The sequence below is a fragment of the Podarcis vaucheri genome (genome assembly GCF_965113315.1).
Source record: "Podarcis vaucheri genome assembly, chromosome: 11".
NCBI lineage: Eukaryota > Metazoa > Chordata > Lepidosauria > Squamata > Lacertidae > Podarcis > Podarcis vaucheri.
In genome coordinates, this window is record NC_138749.1 from 28,579,552 (window position 1) to 28,600,597 (window position 21,046).

General features: G+C 41.6%; 2 protein-coding genes across 8 annotated transcripts in view; both read right to left on the reverse strand.

Moving 5' to 3' along the window:
* Positions 1-1,254, reverse strand: part of CMYA5 (cardiomyopathy associated 5) — a 50,070-nt gene extending 48,816 nt beyond the window's left edge. For 2 of the 4 annotated variants that reach the window (XM_082191822.1, XM_082191821.1), the window contains exon 1: positions 681-1,246. In XM_082191822.1, coding sequence (XP_082047948.1) covers positions 681-766 — 86 coding nt within the window. In that variant the 5' untranslated portion in view covers positions 767-1,246. Of the gene's footprint in view, positions 1-680 lie in introns of all 4 variants that reach the window. The other 2 variants (XR_014212101.1, XM_082191823.1) reach the window with 2 other exon arrangements.
* A 977-nt stretch (positions 1,255-2,231) lies between these two features.
* The window catches only part of TENT2 (terminal nucleotidyltransferase 2), a 36,223-nt gene continuing 17,408 nt past the window's right edge, over positions 2,232-21,046 (reverse strand). For all 4 annotated transcript variants that reach the window (XM_082191963.1, XM_082191964.1, XM_082191965.1 and 1 more), the window contains 5 exons: positions 18,721-18,764; positions 11,160-11,296; positions 7,180-7,271; positions 5,638-5,717; positions 2,232-4,080 (listed from right to left, as the gene is read on the reverse strand). In XM_082191963.1, the coding sequence (XP_082048089.1) occupies positions 4,006-4,080; positions 5,638-5,717; positions 7,180-7,271; positions 11,160-11,296; positions 18,721-18,764 (428 nt within the window). In that variant the 3' untranslated portion in view covers positions 2,232-4,005. The remainder of the gene's footprint in view (positions 4,081-5,637; positions 5,718-7,179; positions 7,272-11,159; positions 11,297-18,720; positions 18,765-21,046) is intronic.

Here is a 21,046-nt window from a genome sequence, read left to right on the forward strand (position 1 = left end):
AAACTGGGAACCATCATGGTAAACTTTTCTGGCTAGGAATCCTCCTTAACTATATACGTACATCTGCTACTGCTTTTGGGGGTGCCCTTTCCATTCATCTATTGGGTGCAGAGCTGAAATCACCCCATTTTTAGGAGCCCTGTGCTGTCAGACCAAGCAACAAGCCATGCCGAAAGTACATGAAACCCAAACGGCCTGTAGCCTCCAAACACAAACTGAGTCACAACCACCACTCATTTCCACACACACACACCCCCCGCAAGCAATCGATTCTTTAATTAAAGTTCTCCCCCACCTCTCATTGCACCGTGGGTTATGGAGTTTTTAAAAGAATAAAGGACTCGTCCGCTTCACTTACACACACACACCCTGAGAGTAATGGAGATTGATATGCAGTGACGAGCCAGCTCGGAAGGAGCAGGAGGAGATGCCAATCCAACTGGCACAACGCAGGATCTTTAAATAGAAAATGCCTTTTGCACACAGGCCAGGCACTTTCAGAATCACAACCAGCTGCATTCAGAATCGTCAGAAAGCTCCCCCTCATCCTCAAAACTTTCATCTCCTTTTTGATGCCGCACGGCATTTGCACAAAGGCACTTCTCCCCATTTCAGTTCTCCAGAACTTCTTGACAGCCTGTAAGTAGGCTGCAGAGTCTCATTTTTGAAAGGTATCGTACCTGTTTGGCTCATATTCATCCTCCTCTTCATCTTCCATGGAGACGTCAGGTGATCCGTCAGACTCATAGTTGCAGTCGGTCTCCATTTTGTCCCCCAGGTCACTTTCCCTAGCTGTGTTTATCCCCCTCTACTCAATACTCTCCAGGGTTGCCCGAAGCAAACTGTCATCCACAGCAGCTCGGCTCTCCTGACTCAGGAAAGTCTTTAAATAGAACGACGGAAAGTTGAAACATCAAACCGCTGCTGCCACCTTGGACTGGCCACTGGGTCCTAACACCACCTTGTTTCCAGGGCCAGCAAATAGGTGGCTGGCCTGCAAATTAGTGGCCTTGATCTATCTATGGCTTCCTGGGCCAGAGCTCAGGCAGGCCTAACCACCTGTGGCTCTGAATGCAGATAGGTCTTCCCCTGCAGCATCCAGACAGTCCAGGAGGCTACTATCACATTCTCTCTTGCTGGATCAAGACATATTTGTTTCTTATCATATTCGCATCATGTTTTCCCTCTGAGGAGTTCAAGATGGTCTCTCCCTTCCTGTTGTATCCTCACAAGAAGCCTATGAGGCAGATTAGGCTGAGAGTCTGTGACCGGCTCAAGGTCACCCAGTGAGCTATGAATTGCCATTTATACTTTGTGTTATGTAAGAACTTTTCGCATGTGCTCTCTTGTCTATATGCAGCACATGCTCTCATACACACACAAAAGTACAGGGGCACAGGATTCTCAAGAAATGTTACTGTCCAGCCATGGAATCAAGTAACAGAAGGAGGTCCATCAGCATCCATGTTTTCTCATTCGCTCTTTACCCTTCCCATTTAGTCGCCTCAGTTCTGAAGCAGAAGGACCTCAGCTTAGCAGTAGAACATTTGGCCTTGCATGCAGGAGGTCCCAAAATCAATCCCAAAGTCTACCATCAGGGCTGGGAAAATATGAGCTTACCACATGGCAGAACTGAAATGGTTTCTTCTTGTCATCAACTTTGGTTAGTCTATAGATTTATAAACTGTACAAAAAGTGACATTCTATTATTATTATTATTATTATTAGTATACCCAAAGGTCTCAGGGTAGTTACAATATAAAAACACAATATAAAAGCACAAAAGCAATTGAATAACACCCCCACCCCATTCCAGCACATTTTAAAAAGGGCATTATCTTGGGATCATTGCTGAAAATGTTCTGTCTTGTGTCTATCAACCTAACTCCTCCTGATGAGTACCCAAGCAGGGCTCCCACAGAGGCAGAGAGAGAGAGGTGATCTGAGTGATTCACACCATTGGCACATGCAACCCACTATCAATGCAACATGGAGCCCAGCCACCAAGAAACTGGTGTTTGTGAGTGTGTGTAGCAGTAGCAGCAACAACATGTAAACTTTGTCCCAGAACATACTTCTAGCCCATCATATTAGGGCTAGCCCCATAAGTCGTGTGCAAGGCTAAAATGTTTAAATCCAAATTTCTTCACATCACTGAGATTCATAAAGCACTCTTCACAATACTACCAGGCTACACAATAAGAGCCGAGAAGCAGATTGAAAGAAAAAGGTGAAATATACAAAAGATAGCTTTATTTTCAATACAGAAACTTTATTCCACTTGACACAATAAAAATATTAAACTTAGAGGGGAAAGGAAGTTCGACATCAGTGAAAAGTAAACATTTGTTAACATATGAATTGGACTGCAATAAATATAAGAGGCACAAATTGTGCAACAGCAGATCTAAAATAAGTCTCATACTTCTTGGGGGGAAAGTTAAAATTTAAGTTTTCTTAAATCCTGATTTATATAGCAGCTGACCAACATACAAATATTTACACAAAAATAGAAACAAATTAAAACAACAACAACTTGGCTTATCGTAGCAGCTATTTTTTGCAGTTTTCACTACTTTATATATATATGGAAAGAAAACGGTAGGAGAGGGCTCAACTCATGGCAGCTTCACAATTTACAACAGAGCAGTGGGATGGGTGTATGAGGAAGTGGAAAGAACGTATGCTTCCTTACACTGCTGTTGTGGCGCAGGAAACTGGGGAGGGGGTTGTACAAGCCACGGTACCATCCTTGTAGGATCCATATATCACAATGGAAGTGCAGTTAAGAGGAAGTACAATTCTCCCTTGCGTTTCCTTTCCCTCTGCTTCACTGTAATGTTCAACGCCACCCTCAGTCTGCAGTGAGCATCAAGCAACATAGAGCAGTCTGCCATAAAAAAAAATCTTGCCTGCAGTGCCTGTAGATCAAGTAGGAACACAGAGACCACTGACCAGTCCTAACGGCAGGCAAACTGCCTGACGACAACATCCTGATTTTTTGCAGCCCCAGGATGGCCGGAAACACACAAAATGCTTTTCAAGCCCAAGGAGCTGCCATACATGGATGGCAGGCTGCATTCAGCTCAGCATGTCACACATTATGCAAGCCTAACAGATGATTCAACTGCCTTGAAGTTATTCTGCTGCTTTAAAATTCCAGTAAAGAATTCAACCCCCAGAAATTCTCGCTGAGGTGGCAAACCTGCTGCATGAGTTGTGCCACTTCAGACTGCAGTGGGGGGGGGGCCTCACAACTTGAACAGGCTCTTCCATTTAACAAAATTCCTTCCACACAGGAAGCTGCAAGTCAGGAAAGGTTTTAACCTGGCCTCCTTATACCCAGCACCTGGTTTTCAATGTGGAAGGGAATTCTGTTCTATGGAGGAGTAGTCAGTCCTACGCAATCTAAAGTAGCACAAACCAAATACATTTGCGAGCTCATTGAGAATTAAGCCACATCAGCAGCATCATTTAGGGTGTAGTTGTTATTTTTTCTTTAAAAGTTGCTGTTTCTTATTACAAGATTATTAAAAGCTGAAAAGAACCAAGGAGAGCCAAAGTGCATATTGCATTTTGCAGCTGTAAAGCAGGAGCTACTCTCTCTCGTAAGGAAATGTGCACAGTATGCTATACTTTAAAGTCACGGCCTGACTGTCATACATTTCATCTATACATTTCAATATTCCATGTAGCTGAGTCAAACCACTACAATGTAAGTTAACAATAAATCAAACTCCCAACAGATTTGCAAAATTAGTATTACAGCAGTCTCTTTATTGATCACTGATTCAATATGTTTCGGAAAGCCAGTCTTCAAATTGTTAATGCATTTCATGAAGGTTGTATTTAATTCTTACAAAAGTTTCCTTAACAAAATTTTGAAAGAATAATCTCCTCTTTAAAAATAAGATCAGTGGGAAGGGAGGGGGGAAATGCATCCCGGGGTTTCAGTAATGTCTTTTGTGTATTTCAGAATGGTCCACTTAAGGAGAAGGAAGCCAATTATCTTTTCTGTAGAGTTGCTCTTAAAGGTAGTACACAGTTCAAGTCCCTCCTGTCTCTCAATCTCTGCCATGACTATGAAACAGAACAAAATGCAAAAATGAACATACTGGAACATATTAAAGAAAGACAACAAAATTAGTAAGATTCACAACCAAAGTAAGTACAGTGCACAGTGTGCAAGGGGTTGAGTGTGCCATAAGAATTTCCGACTCTCTTGAAAAGCGAATAGTTGCAGGGCCATTTCCTCAAACCACATCCACCTGCCCCACACCGGACAGCATATGTGACATCAAGTGTGGGACAGGTAGAGACACAGCTGTCTTAGTGGGCACTCTGACTGTTTCATGGCAAGCAAGACTTGCTGTCAGTGCTGATCAGCTGACTAGTGGTGACAGCAAGCCCTGGTGATATTGGCTGTGCTGCAAAAGTTTGCAAATGGAACTACTCGTTCAGCCCGGACACTGAGATCCAGCTGCGAGGGCCTTTTGGCTGTCCCCTCATTGCGAGAAGCGAGGTTACAGGGAACCAGGCAGAGGGCCTTCTCGGTAGTCGCGCCCGCTCTGTGGAACGCCCTCCCATCAGATGTCAAGGAAATAAACAACTGTGACTTTTAGAAGACACCTGAAGGCAGCCCTGTATAGGGAAGTTTTTAATGTGTGATGTTTTACTGTTTCATAATTAATTTGCTAGAAGCCACCCAGAGTGGTTGGGGCAAGCCCATCAGATGGATAGTATATAAATAATAAAGTATTATTATTATTATTATTTCAACGACCCAAATCACCAGAAGTTGTCATGTTGAATGACTGATGGGCTGGCTGACCCTCCCACCTCCATTGGCCAAAGCCCACTTCCTGCTCCTGCAAGAGGTTTCAAAATATGATTTACATTTATTACAGCTTGAATTAGCTACATAGTGGTACCTCGGGTTACATACGCTTCAGGTTACATACGCTTCAAGTTACAGACTCTGCTAACCCAGAAATAGTACCTCGGGTTAAGAACTTTGCTTCAGGATGAGAACAGAAATCAGGCGGTGCAGCGGCAGCTGGATGCCCCATTAGCTAAAGTGGTGCTTCAGGTTAAGAACAGTTTCAGGTTACGAATGGACCTCCAGAACGAATTAAGTACGTAACCAGAGGTACCACTGTATAAGTTCCCAGATACTTCATTTTAGAAGTCAAACTAGTTTCCAAGTATGAAACACACCGAAGACAGTACTCTGATCACCGAGGTCATGACATGCGAGTTACAAGCAATCTGGCTACAAAAAGGTCCTATGGCAAGGCTCCTAAGGAGATGCATTTTCCTTCTTTGAACAGCAGGTACATTTGCCTGATTTGAAAGTCCTCTCAATTTCAAAGTCATTTGCCTTTGGAAGTTGCTGTTTGAAAAACATAAGGCCAAAATCCCTTTGGGTGCACAGAAAGAATTGCACCGTTCTTTGGATTTCAGCCATGGAGGGGGGAAGAAAGCCAAGGATTAATTGCTTAGAAAAATCAGAGAAGCACAAATATGTCTTGGATCTCAAGTTTCACCGGGGGGGGGGGGGGCGGACACAATTTTCTTCAAACAATTATATGTAATCACTTTTTTGTGAAGCTTTATTGGACTGTTGTGCATTTTTACCTTGCGAAATTCATCTAGGATAATGTCAAACTTCTGTTTTTCATGTACCGCTCTAGCTGTGTTTGTTCGATCAAAAGGTTCTGAAAAGGTCAAAAGAGCATTACCAGTGATGTAGCTTTCACTAGGGTTTGATTGGTGCGTTTTTTTATTCTAAAGCAGCAGTCCTAAAACTATTCACTTAGGAAAAAATACACTGGAATCAACAAAGCTATATGAAAGTATAGGGCGTATGGTGATCTTACAGTTACTGTATTTTCTGAGAGAGGGGTAATCAAAGTGAAATATTTTTCCACTGTAGTTTATTTTTTTGCATTGCAAGGACCATAATCTGAGCAAATCACAAAACCCTAGCAATCATGAAGTTGTGTTGAGCCATATGAACATACTCTTCTGCAAACTACAATTTCAGTGCACAATTATGTACGCTTATCTTAATGAAACTGATACAAAGGGTTAGATCCACCTTATGGGAGTATTTTTTTCAATTTTAGTAGAAATTATTACTTGAATGAATGAATGAATGCAAATAACAGCTGCATGTTCCTGAGAATCTCCAGGCTTTGCACAATTCTTCAGGATTCTCTTAAATACATACATGTTTAAAGCAATTATCAAAAGGAGAGAACAAGCAAAAACCACACCAATATGTAAAAAAGAGAACAGATTACACAGCTTCAAGGCAGCTTTTCTGGCATAAGGCAGGCCACTGCTAGGAAAACATTGATTTCTTTATATGATTTTTTACCCACTTCTCACGGCAGCTCTGTGGAGCAGGAATTCTGCAGCTTAGGGACTGCTCTTCCAAGCTGCAACCCTCAGATGTCAGGGGATAGGAGAACTATTCAAAGGCCCCAATCCACCCCATAGCATCTGAGGAGGTCTATGGGTAAGGAAGCTATCTTTCAGAGGACTGAGTAACGGTTGTTCCAAGATGAAAAGTATTTAAATGATGGTGAAATACATATCTCACAATACTTAATACGCAGCAGGGAATGATTCCATGGATAAATCAGTCTCTATTTTAATTCTCTCTTTGTAAAAACAACAGTAGTAGTGAGAGGCTTTGTAAGAATGGTACAAGCATTAATTGAGTAATGACGTACTGTACTGACAAACTAAACATTGTATCTTTATGCAGTGGGGCTGTTCACACTTAACGCCAAACTATAGTTTAGAGCATGGGTGGTAGATGCTGTGGACTACAACTTCAATCAGCTTCCACTAGTTGTGTTGTAGCCCAACAACATTTGGAGACCACCACATTGGCTACCCCTAGTTTCGACTTATGAAAACAAGCTTTGGGCTTCCATGCACCCATCCTCTGAACATCAATATGCAATTTCTAATCCCCACGTGCAAAAAACATTAATTAGCCTACTTGGACAAAATAGCAAAGGATGCTTTGCAACAAACCAGAAATTGGCATTGTATTAAAAAAGCCCCAGTACTGCTTAAATGTTCTCAGCTTGCAGAAAAACACTCTTCACGCCAACAGATTATATATGTATAACAGTTAAGTTACAAAAAAGCTTCAGAATTTACCTTCTACACAAATGAACTTGTTTCTCCATTCAACACCATCAGGTCTTGGAATGGCCTTGGCTTCACGAACTGAAATCATTTGACTGCTCCAACTAGCAAAGGGAAAACGAATGTAATAAACTTTTACAATTTGGGTTTTTTAAAAAAAGTTATTGTGTAATGATCCTTATTTATTTGGTAAGCACATTACTTTGAAGCAGCTCAGAAGAATGGAAAATAATCTAGAAATGCCACTGTGGCTGTTGCAGGTGGCAGAAATCAGGAAAAGCTGTGCTTGGCTAAAGTTGTCAGGGTCACAGGGAAGATATATATAGGACCAGGTAGAAATTTGGAAGATAAGAAACTGGACCTCAGATCTTGGATTCCCCATTTTTGCTAATGACACCATTAGCAAAGTTCCAAAAGGGGGGGGGGATGTAGGTCAGTGAAAAGAGAAATGTTATAGCATCATTTGGCTTATATCCCAACTTGTCAATAAATTTAAGGAAAAATAAGCTAAAGGAAAGAGTTATGTAACAGAATTAAGCAGATCACAGCAGACAGTAATACCATTCCGCTGCACTCTGAACCAAGCTAACCATTTTTTTGCAAAATCCATCTGGCTTCTAAAAATCACTGGAAAAAAGCAGTTGCTTTTTCAGCACAACAAAAAAGCCCAAATATTAATAACTGCCATTTGATATTAAATTATTGAGGCCGATATATGTATACACATGGGGAAATCAAAGACAGAATAACATATTTTGTAATTTCTTCGCTAAGTGGGCACGTAAACACTTCTGGTTTTATGGACACCTCCAAAAAATTTCCAGAACTATTGAAGCTATAAGGGAAGCAATGCAAAAATTATGAAACTGAATGGAAGTCATAGGGTTATCCAATATGGCAATTATATCATAGAATCATAGAGTTGGAAGAGACCACAAGGGCCATCAAGTCCAACCCCCTGCCAAGCAGGAAACACCATCAGAGCACTCCTGACATATGGTTGTCAAGCCTCTGCTTAAAGACCTCCAAAGTAGGAGACTCCACCACACTCCTTGGCAGCAAATTCCACTGTCAAACAGCTCTTACTGTCAGGAAGTTCTTCCTAATGTTTAGGTGGAATCTTCTTTCTTGTAATTTGGATCCACTGAATCATAGAATCATAGAATCATAGAGTTGGAAGAGACCACAAGGGCCATCGAGTCCAACCCCCTGCCAAGCAGGAAACACCATCAGAGCACTCCTGACATATGGTTGTCAAGCCTCTGCTTAAAGACCTCCAAAGTAGGAGACTCCACCACACTCCTTGGCAGCAAATTCCACTGTCGAACAGCTCTTACTGTCAGGAAGTTCTTCCTAATGTTTAGGTGGAATCTTCTTTCTTGTAGTTTGGATCCATTGCTCCGTGTCCGCTTCTCCGGAGCAGCAGAAAACAACCTTTCTCCCTCCTCTATGTGACATTCTTTTATATATTTGAACATGGCTATCATATCACCCCTTGACCTCCTCTTCTCCAGGCTAAACATGCCCAGCTCCCTTAGCTGTTCCTCATAAGGCATCTTTCCAGGCCTTTGACCATTTTGGTTGCCCTCCTCTGGACACGTTCCAGTTTGTCAGTGTCCTTCTTGAATTGTGGTGCCCAGAACTGGACACAGTACTCCAGGTGAGGTCTGACCAGAGCAGAATACAGTGGCACTATTACTTCCCTTGATCTAGATGCTATACTCCTATTGATGCAGCCCAGAATTGCATTGGCTTTTTTAGCTGCCGCGTCACACTGTTGGCTCATGTCAAGTTTGTGGTCAACCAAGACTCCTAGATCCTTTTCTCAAGCCAGGGTGGGGTGGGGGGAGAGGATTCCAGAACTTTTGTTGGGCAATTATTTCATTGGAAATAATGGCTGCAATGTTTAACCTAAAGGTACCCCTCTAAAACATATAAAATACTCACTAGGAGAACCCCCTGCATTATAAAAGGCAAGGAAGAGAGACGAAAGGACCACACATTGCAAGAAACACCACAACCAGGGCAGCAGCAAGACTTATCCCAATAACGGTCCTGGGAGTAGTATAAAATCACCATTCTACACGTAGAGAAGCAAATCTGAATGCCAGTTTGAAAGCTTTTGAAAATTTAAATCCATGTATATGAATTGTGTATGCACTTGATATATCTAATACTATTCATTCTGAGTTGCTGGTCAATCTAAGCTTTGCCACAGGAGGACACAGCAAATCCATACTTATTTTAGTTTTATCTATCAAAATACAGATTAACCATAGGTTGACCTTAAATCTGAACTTGGTAGTCTGTTATGTAACTAAAAAGCAACAGCTTAAAAGTAGGAGTTTTTGAAATGTCCCACTGAGACATTTTAAACAATTTTACACCATGAAAAATTCAAACTAATGGGCAGTTAAGACTGTGCATTATTGTAACACGGAGAAGATTTATGAAAATGTTATTACTGCCTATTTATCTTCCGAAATGTTCCATGTTTCTTAATAAAAGTGCAAGTGCTTCATAAAATTTAAACTTTCCTATTAAGTGGCAAATATTTAAATTTTTATCTAGAGGGATCATTTAATCTTAAACTCCCTCTCACTGGAGATATGCATGACATTTACACCAGTAACTGCTTTGCTACTCATTGGTAGCTGGAAACCTACCACCTTCCCTTAACAGTATAAATGAAATAGGACATTTAAGAATTTTTGCGGTCAGAAGGACTTCAGGAAGCAGATCATTTCCCCACTCCCCTACAGAATATATTTCTAGGATATGTTTAATTTAGCTAGCATTTTCAGTAAAACAGAAGTACAGTTTTTGCTTAAGACATCCACAATTATGTACTAGTCTGTAAAAACAGCATTCACCCAAATTTCGTTGTGCGGAATAAGTGAAGCAAACTTAATCTTGAATTTGTATTTACAAATGGTACTTTTGACAGTGCTTTGCCAATTCTACTGTAAATCTGACTTGAAGAAGAGTTTGGATTTGATATCCCGCCTTTCACTCCCTTTAAGGAGTCTCAAAGCGGCTAACATTCTCCTTTCCCTTCCTCCCCCACAACAAACACTCTGTGAGGTGAGTGGGGCTGAGAGACTTCACAGAAGTGTGACTGGCCCAAGGTCACCCAGCAGCTGCATGTGGAGGAGCGGAGACGCGAACCCGGTTTCCCAGATTACATGACTACCGCTCTTAACCACTACACCACACTGGCTCTCCATTCTATTACAGTGCTCAGCAATATTTCATCCTGCTAAACCAGCTGCTACATAGTCCTAAGGTGGCATATATATCTCTGAACAGCAGGTCCATCCCATAGGCAGATCTTGCTCAGTACTTAAATGCACATGGGTACAACTGTGAGGAGGTTTTCCTTTACAGTCGTACATTGGTTTTCAAGCAGCTTAGTTCCTGAACATTTTGGCTCCTGAACGTCACAAACCCCGGAAGTGACTGTTCCAGTTTGTGAACTATTTTTGGAAGCTGAACATCCAAGAGGGCTTCCGTGGCTTCTGATTGGCTTCAGGAGCTTTCTGCAGCCAATCAGAAGCCGCGATTTGGTTTTTGAACATTTTGGAAGTCAAATGGAATTCCAGAACAGATTCCGTTCAACTTCCAAGGTACGACTGTATATACAACACCCCCTAACTCCATTTTGGTAAACTATGAACTGCAGACTGCCAAATTATTTGTGATCTAAGTCCAAGTACTCTCCCACTGATTTATTAACTTTTCTTAGCTTGTGCCGTACATTTTAAACCTCCCTTTGCATGTAAACCATTAAGCCACCCAGCCTTAACCTCTCACTATGTGCATTTTTACACATGGGCATGTTTTTAAAAAATCAAAAGGAAAGCATTCCCTACCAAATGGAAATACAAGACCTTTTAGTTCATTTGTAAATTGCAACCAGTGCAGAACCAATTAGAACCACCAGAGCAAAGTAGGCAGATTAGGCTTCATTAAGTGACAAGCTGATCACTCACTCAAATTCTGTAGCATAGTATTTCAGGAAGCCCAGCAACAGGTCTCCAAGCGTGGACTGGTTTTTTGAAAGGTAAGGAGGAATGGTGCATGGGGCTCGATGCACAAGGTGCAGCTGCATAGTAGGATCAAAAGATTCCTGTAAAAACAATAAGAGACAGAGAGACTGATGCTTAATGTGTCTGCGTTCTGGTGCTATAATCTGTTAATATGTTACTGAACATGCAAAAAAAAAAAAAAAAAAGAGGCCAAATAAGTCCAATTCAACCTGTAGTACTCACTTCCAACTAACATGCAGTTTGGAACAATCGGAGAGACCTGAAAAACTCAAACTTAAATTGCAATTTTAAAAAAAAGAAATCCAGATCTGAGCATATTATTGTCAGCTTATTTTCAAAACTTCATGTTTGACTGTGCAATGGGAAAAACAGACTGCATTAGCATTAGAAGAAGAGCCAGACGCTGAAAAATATAACTCTGGTAACTGGAGGATCAGCTTCCTAGCCTCAGACAGATTCTCTCTCATCCATCCCAAGCACAAAGCTAACATCTGCAAGGAATGCCCCTCCCTGACCCTTTTGAGTGCTCCTCTGTCTGTATCTTGCATATAAATGTTCTCATCTGTAATACAAAGGAATGCCACCTCAGCATATATCCTTCTATTTTGCTGATTTGCAGCATGCAGGGAAGTTGGTTTTAAACTCTATCAGGTAATTAAACGATGCCCATTAAAATGAAGGCACAAGGAATGGTGCAAAGCTTTTGCTTGCTAAACATAGGAGCAAGTGTTTTGGAGAGAACAGAATGTTAGACATGGACCAAGGAGATCTGAGTTCCTGTCCCAATCAGCCATGAAGGTCAGTAGGTGGCCCTGAACAAGTTACCATCTCTCAGCATATATTTACTTCCTACAGTTGTTGGGCTACAGTGGGAAATTGTTGGGTACACAAGCCTGAGCAGCCTTGAGTTCCAGTTGCCTCATCTCAAAAAGAATACCGTAGAATTCAGAAAAGGGCAACCAAAATTATCAAGGGAAGGGAGCAACTCCCCTAGGAGGAAAAACTTGCAACATTTGGAGCTTTTTAGTTTTGAGAAAAGGCGAGTAAGGAGGCAACGTGATAGAAGAGTATAGACTTATGCATGGCATGGAGAAACACTAGGACTAGCGGATTTGCATTGAAGCTGCATGTTGGAAGATTCCAGGCAGATAGAAGAAAGTACTTCTTCACACAGTGCAGTTCAACTGTGGAACTTGCTTCCACAGAAGGCAGTGACGGTTGCCAGCTTGGGGTTTTAAAGAAGATTAGAAAAAAATCATGGCAGATAAGGCTATAAGGCACAATGGCTATGCTCTTCCTCCACAGTCAGAGGCAGTTTGTTTCTGAATACCAGCTGTTGGAAACCATAAGAGGGAAGAACGTTCCTGTGATCAGGTCTTGCTTGCGCCTGGTGGGCCACTGTAAGAACAGGAGGCTGGACAAGACGGGCCATTGGTGTGAGCCAGCAGGCTTTTTTTTATTGACGGAACGGCGGAATGCAAATGTACAAATTTGCCCCCATAGCTTGGCTCCAAAACTGGAGCCCTAATATTAGAAATGTGTGTTGAAAGTTTGACAGAATTATACAAAATACTCAACATGCCGGCAGCCATAAGCAGGGAGAGGATGACAAAGGGTATCTTCTTACTGACAGGGCTAACTTTCTGTGTTGCTTTAACACAGGCCTTGCTAGGGTTTTACTGAAAAAGGTGAGAGGATAGTACAGTACCCAGCCTTTCCCCCACTCTAACAAACCCAAACTGCATAGAGTAGATAAGGTGCATTAAGCAGGAAAATTCATCAACGCTATTGTACATTGACAAAGTAAAGTAAAACCATGTTATTCATTCTAGATGCAAAAGACTTAGAAATATTTATTTTGTTTGCCCTCAAAGTATTCAAATGAGGTCCATCACTAATCACATCTTACAACAGGAGAACTATAGCTAGGAGTACCAGCTGAAGCCCAGGCACAGACAGTATGCATGATGGGACTCAAATGCAGGTCTCATAACTTTGGGAGGATTATTGCCTTGATAACCTTCTTGTTGGGCTCCCCAAGAGCATTTAAGACAGCCATTGTGGGAGCAGGATGTTTGACTAACGGGAACTTTGTCTGGATCCATAGGGCTTTTCTTACATTCCTATCATGTACCAGAAATTTAGCGAAGTTAGGAAGTGATAAAACTCTACTTAAATGCTTGCCAGAAAACTGCAGTTACATCTGGTAATTCCCAGAGGTACACAAAAGTAACCAGAAATAGGAATGTAGTCCTTGTATAAGGATTTACAAGTTTCCCAAGATCTGTGGGTGAAATCCAGTTGTGCCCATACATAAAACAGATTTCCACAATGAGACTTCTCCTTCCTCCCCAACCCTCTGTAGCTCTCCTTCTCCTCTGGAGAGTTGGGGGACCCTCTGGAGAAGATGGGGAACACAGGGAGAAGAGTGGGGAGGCAAATTCTACTGGCACAGCTCTGAATATCACTGTTACATTTAACTAAACCTAAAAAAGACTTTGGTCAATGCTTCTTGTTTTCTGTAAAACTAACTGTTAAGTTAAGCCCATAGGAGAAAAAACGAACTGCCCATGATAATGGCATGCACCCAGAGCCTCACAATACACATGATTGCATATTAACTCAAAGTGCACTAGTGCAAGGCAAATGTTTCAGAATCAGTACATGTCAAGCAATGCAGTCTGCTAAAACACTTATTTTTCTGTCCACTATAACGGAAATGAGCCTCAAGCTCACATCTGCCTTCACTCCAAACTGCTTCTCTGAGCAGAATATAATGCCTGGTACAAAACCATGTTTACCTGGGATCTTCCTGAAACTGCTCTAAAGGGTAGTGACACAAGAAGCAGGAGCCTGAGACCAACTCCCCTTTCATACTGAACCTTTTTGTTTTTAAAAACCGCTTTACAGTGGTACCTCGGGTTACATACGCTTCAGGTTACAGACTCTGCTAACCCAGAAATAGTACCTCGGGTTAAGAACTTTGCTTCAGGTTGAGAACAGAAATTGCACAACGGTGGCGCGGTGGCAGCGGGAGGCCCCATTAGCTAAAGTGGTGCTTCAGGTTAAGAACAGTTTCAGGTTAAGAACGAACCTCCAGAACGAATTAAGTACGTAATCAGGGGTACCACTGTATTCACTAATTTTGTAATGCAAGTATCAGCTCAATTGCACAGCAGGTATATAACCCAAACCTTCTGACTACCTGAAACTTACTAATCGGGTGTTTATCACATTCTGGCACATATTCATCTGGTATGTGTATTCCAAAATCTCACTCAGTGCTCAACTGTAGTTGTGGGCCCTTGATTGTACAGTATATGTAAAAGAAACCACTACCACAAAGTATCACACCCTAAATAGCCAACATGCAGTGAAAAGAAACAAGAAGAATGGGATGTTGTGCTTACCTTGGATACAAATTGCATCTTGTCACTAGGCTTTGTATAAATGCTATTTTTTTCTTATTTATTAAAACATAACATTGTGTAAGCGACCCTTGGAACACCACTTGGCCATTGAAGGGCAAGATATACAATTTTAGAAATAAAGCACATGATTAGGAGCTGCACCAATACACTGGCCACAACTCCCATTCATTTCAATGGAAACTGAACAGAAAATGATGTAGCCAGGTTATGCTCATAGGCAACAATGTTTAAAAATAGGAATTTTAAGTTACACAGTAAAGTGTAACCATACAAGTGTGTGGTACTAGCTACACTTAACTGATATGTGAAAGTCAAATAAGCATTAAAAAACTGAATTTTACAAAGTCAAGTGACATGAATACGTAGTATTATTTACATTTACAAAAATGGTAAAACAAAATTTCAGATTTATTGCAACATTATAAATGAGCCATGAAACTATAGAGTACAGTAACTAAGTAGTTACTAAACTATGTAATTTTTAAAAGTGCTGTATTAACACTAACCCAAGACATGAGATTGCAAGAAGACAGATAAATCTGCTTACTCTAAAATGTTACCATATGTCAGAAAGTTTTCCACTGTTCCTTGCTAGCCTTTAAAAAAAGAGCATGTAACTGCTGATGTTAATGTCTAACTGTGTATGATCAGCATTTTAAAAAGCAGATTCTCAATATGAGTTGATAAACTTATGCAGAGAGTGTGGATGCTTTACAGAACAGTTTGCTCAGCACAATTTTAAATAAGTAGTAAGGCACCAATATGGTGAACAATACGTAAAGGTTTGATTCCACACAGATACATGCAGGACAGCAATAGAAAATAATATATTTTTGTGGTCGACGGTGGCTATCCACTTGCGCAAAGCAACTTCTAGTTTCTCTTCTCCCCGCTTCCAGGCCCTGTGTGGCCCCAGATTTTAGGGACATGTGAGAAGCTGCTGGGAGAAGGAAGGACAAAAGAGCCCCACCGCATGAGTGGACGCCTGCTTCGACCTTCTCACCCTTGAAACTAAAATACTGTTTAGTTTAAACCTCATTGCTTCGGCATGCATGCATGACAAACTTTTTTAAAAGATGGGTTTATCTTGCAGCATAGGGAATTACTTTGTCAACACAAAACTTTCCAACACCCATTTCAATCCAACCTTAGCCTCTCTTGTTGAACAAATCGTGCAGCATCCACAACATGCTTTAAGGAACTAAAATTAAGGAATAAGCAACCTTGCTCATCTCTTATTCTTGCCAAATTGAGCCCCGGAAGTCCTTACTGTGACCTATGAGGGGGCTTGGTTTTAAGCTGCTTCCACATTAGCCCAGCTTTCCAGAACTACCATCCTTTATTTACTTACTCTGTCATCAGCCTGTTGTCTTATTGTCCTCCCATGTTTCTCTCTCCACCCTGCCCCCCCCCACGGCAGTATTTGATGTGGGTGGGTGTGGGAGAGAGAGAGAGGGAAAAAATGTAATTGCAGCTTCAGTCAGGCTGGTCTCTTAATTGCATCAATGTCAGTTCCACTTTCTGCAAGGGGAGGCTTTAATTACATTTCCTCTCCCTGGCTTTTTTAAAATAGCAAAATTGTGCTATTTCAGTAAAAACAGAAAAAGAAAAAACAGGGGAAAGGCGCAGAAGCCGGTAATTAATTCCCCACTAACGGGAACATGCACTGGGGCACTTAAGAGGCTATACTAATGCTCCAGCTGTGATCTCTCACGTCACCAAAAACCAGTCAGAAGGGGAGGCCCTGCTTGTGCTACTCTCAGTGGGCATTTGTTATGGGGATATTACATATGGCTGGGCCTTCTCAGTGGTAGCCCTGCAGCTGTGAAGCTCTTTGCTCATGGAGATTCTGCTATCCCTCTCACTATGGCCGCTCAGGCAACCATTCTATTCTTTGTCACATAGTAAGCACGCAGGTGGCGCTGTGGTCTAAACCACAGTCCCTAGGGCTTGCCGATCAGAAGGCTGGCGGTTCGAATCCCCCATTGTTCAGTCCCAGCTCCTGCCCACCTAGCAGTTCGAAAGCATGTCAAGGTGCAAGTAGATAAATAGGTACCGCTCCAGCAGGAAGGTAAACAGCCGCCCCCAAACTGAGCCGTCCAGCGACTCTCTTCCACGGCTCCGGAAATTGCTTCTGTGCATGCGGCGGAAATTGCATCTGTGCATGTCTGCGGTCCCGGGGCGATTTCCGGCGTCTGGGCATGTGCAGAAGCGATTTCTAGCGCCAACGCGCCAGTCCGGCCCACAGAGGATCTTCGCGGGAGAGATCCGGCCCATGCCCAGTAAGCCTTGCCGACCCCTATGTTAGGTTTTACTTTCCTGTCGTATTTTATGTTCTTAATTTTTACTTGCAAACCACGCAGAAGACTTTTGTCATTAGGTGGTATGTAAATATTGGAGATAAATAAATAAATATGATTTTAATTATTGTTGTTAGCCATCCTGGGCAGGATATTATAATAAGTAGAACCAAAACAGCTGGCCCTGCAATTAAAACTTTTAACTGACATTAGGAAGGACCTTTGCTGAATGGAACTTACTTGTGAGTAAATACTGTAGAAGGATTCTGCTCCAGGACAAGGGAACTACTACTTAATGTATTACTATATGAAGTGCATCCCCTTTTTAATTCTAAACTCAGCTAATTATGGGAAAGAAATGCCTCAGCAGCACTAAGCAGCTCTAGTGTGGAAGCAAGCATATTAATTTCATTAGATTCTGTATCCATTTACGCACTGCGTAGTCCTACCATATACCTACAGCACTCACTCGTATTGCTTAACCTTCCGGCCTCACTTAAAAGAAACAAATCAAACATACCCCTAATCACTCGGCAGACCGCTTAAATCATCTGATGAAGTGAGCTCTGGCCCATGACAGCTTCTGCCACAATGGATTACTCTTTAAGGTGCCCCAAGGCTCTTTGTTGCCTTTGCAACCACACACCAATATGACTAGCCCTCTAGAATGTGAGACAATTATTTCCCAAGTGTCACGCCTCAATTACTGCCATTCACTCAGCTGCTCTGTCCCAGAAAGCCACACAACAAGCGCTCTGGGCACTGAAGAATCTATACTTTCAAATCTATACTTGAAGGTCAAGGAGCACGCTTTCCTAAATACATAACAAAAGATACTTTATGTAACAGCAATACCTTCCAAATATATGTCTTACCTGTGCAGATTGAGTGAGCTGCCTTGGAAGAATTCCCTAGATACTCCTAACAGGTTACTGTGTTAGCAGTAATAATGTGAAGAAAGTGTATCTCATTGTTCAGCAGTCTGGGACACAGTGGCCTAGATCTCACCGATTCAGTCATGTGAGACCCCACTTGAAGTCTGAAATAGTCCAGACATAGATTTACTGCCTTGGTCAGATCTAGACCATTACGTTGGGACATTTTTCACCTGTTTCCAGCAGATTCTGTTTGTTTGTTAAACCCTTACAGCACAAATTTGTGGCAATTGAGCTATTCTAGGATAGCAAACACTCCACTGCACATTTGCCCCAGGCATGATAAGAAGATCTAGGAGGGAGGCAAGCGATCTCTAATCATGCAGCCAACTTAACAGGATCTTGAGGCATGCAGATGATCTGGAAAGAAGGCCAGCTTCAGGAGCATGTGAACTACAAGACCACCAAAGGCAAATGGGCTACAGAGAAATAAAATCCAGAACAGTACCAGATAATCATGGCATGGCACTGACATGCCCTATATGCAGAACAGAAAGGACACAAGTCTGATTAAACGCAATGCGCTTCACTCCTAAGTGCACACAGTTAGAAGCAAGTCCCAAGGAAATAAATGGGTCTTACTTCCTAGCAATGGAACCTGATCAGAACTATTCTGTAAAAATTTAGCTTGTATGAAACAAAAGGGATTGGGGAGGGAGCCAGACTGCAAGGGGAACTTTCTACAAACACGGGCATACAGTGATGGCTCACTGCACAAATCTAACAAGCATGGTCATAGGCATATTTTGCCATTACCCAAATTTAAAAGCAACATTCATATTGTAGAGCATCAATTTTTAATAAACATATTATGTAGTAATTTATAAGAAGCACTTACTGGGTAATTTTTTTGGAGGGATGGAAGGATAGGTTCAGGTAGGGCTATAAAAAAAAAGTTTAAAGTCGCTGTGATTCATGTACTTCACAGAAAACAACATACCAGCTACACCAGTGGTGTGAACTGAAGGTCTAGAATTAAATGCTTAACTCCAAATGTTAATTGCTAGGCCTTTAAATTAAGCAAAATTACCTTTCATAAGTTTGTGTGAAACTTGGTTAACCATTCTATAATATGAAAGTTACTCATCTAAGCCAAACTTAGTAATATATTGCTATTTGGTGTGTTTACACAGGGTTTTATCTAAGGCCATGTGGACATTTTTCACTATAAAGGCAATGGGAATTTGTTACAGAACATAGGCTTCTGAAGAACAAATGTAGATTCTTATCTATGAAAATGCAATGACTCTTTCAATACTACCTATTTCTCTGGTTACAGAAAGCATAGTCTGCCTCCATAAAAACAGCCACTGTTACTAAAAAATACTAAATAAAAAGGAGTCTTCCTAATTATTTACATCTTTTTTGCAATTCCTAACCAAATCCCAAAACCATGTAAATACTGAGGAAACTGCCTCATAATATATGGCAATGCCAAAAGGAGGATGGGGAAAAAAGTTTTCTTCCAGCTGAATTAACTTTTACAAACTTTGGCTGAATGACCATTCTGTTCCAATTGCTCCCCTTCAGTAACTGAAATGGGCTGGCATTTTATTAACTCTTCACCAAATGAAGATGATCTATACAATTGTACTGAAGCAGCAATCTTATAAACTGGAGTGTCAAAACACTTAACTGGGTCTCTTAACATCAAAACACATAACTGGAAGACAAAAAAGTAGCTACAGAAGTCACATTCTGCTATATCCAAAAATGGTTTGCAATACAATACATTAGTGCTCACGCATTCTCACTTTTTGTGAGAAAGCATGAATGAATAATGAAGTTTAGTGTTATTCCTAGTGCATTTAAGATTCACCCTATGTTTTTAATCCTTGAATTCAATACGTTTTACCCAATTTATGGCACACCTCATCCAGCTCCTTAAGAACTGCTGTAATTCAGAAAGTGAATACTTACCAGTTAAATCTGCCAACATATGTATTCCAATTGGTCTAGAATGGGTATAAAGAAGCTGTGGTCTTCCAGGTGTTATGTTAAGGCATTACATCTGCCTTAGCCACTATGGCCAAACATCAGAAATGATTTCTTTTAGTCTAGCAAACATCTGGAGGGCCATAGGTTCCCCGATCCTGTTCTTAAATAAAGCTAATAGTGTTCATACCAGCCTCTTCTAAAATAAACACTTGTCCACTTCCTAATTTCTAATGGAAGCTTCCACAATAACAAGGTGAACAGAGGCTGAGTACTAATACATTTATAGGATTTCTATTTTTTTAATCTTCCGAATTTCCCATTTTATACAGCAAAAGAACTTCCTACCAAAAGCAAGCTCTGAAAAAGTTTAATATTTTAATGACAGTTTGGAAACTTCAGCTGGTGCAGAACAGCAAGATGGTTTTAGCATATTACACTGATCCTGGCCCAACTGCACCAGCTGCCAATTAGTTTTCCGTCCCAATTTCAAAGTGCTGGCTTTGACCTATAAAGCCTTAAGCATCTCAGGACCACAATACCTCAAGGTCCACCTCTCTCCATATGAATGTACCTGGACCCTGAGATCACCCTCTGAGGCCCTTCTTTGTGTGCCTCCTCCACAAGAGCTTTGGAGAGCAGCCACCAGCCCATTTGGCTTCTATGCTGAGTGACTGGAAAGTCTTTGCCTCCTGCACATCAAGCACAGAAGTGTCATAGACAACTGGTGGAAGGATAGAGCTATCCATACCTCTGCCACTAGCCCACTTATTTTTGTGCTGGATAAACTAACAAGGCTCTGCGTCCTGCACTTTCAGCATAAACACAAAGTGGGAGTGTGGCCCCTGGACAAGGAATTTGGTGGGGTGCCAATTTCCAGCTTGCTTACTATGACGCATGGGGGGAAATGGTGAAGTCCTCCCCATTCTATACGGAGCCCAGAAATGCAGAAGGCTGTCAAGGGCAGAATGTTTTGTTTCTCTTCTAGAAGCCTGTTCACTTGCCTGGGTGAAATCCATCCAGCCCTTGAGATTTTCCCTGGGCACACCCTCACTCCTCATGTCATAATACTTGGTGCCTGTGCTCCAAGCAGTCCTTGCGCATTTTTTGCCTAGATGGAATGTGTCCTTTGACTGCAATAATGCCACTTCCTTGCTTGGATGGAAAGGCAGGTGTGTGTGTTTTCCATGGCTGGAATGTAACCTATTGTCAAATCCTTTGCTCCACCC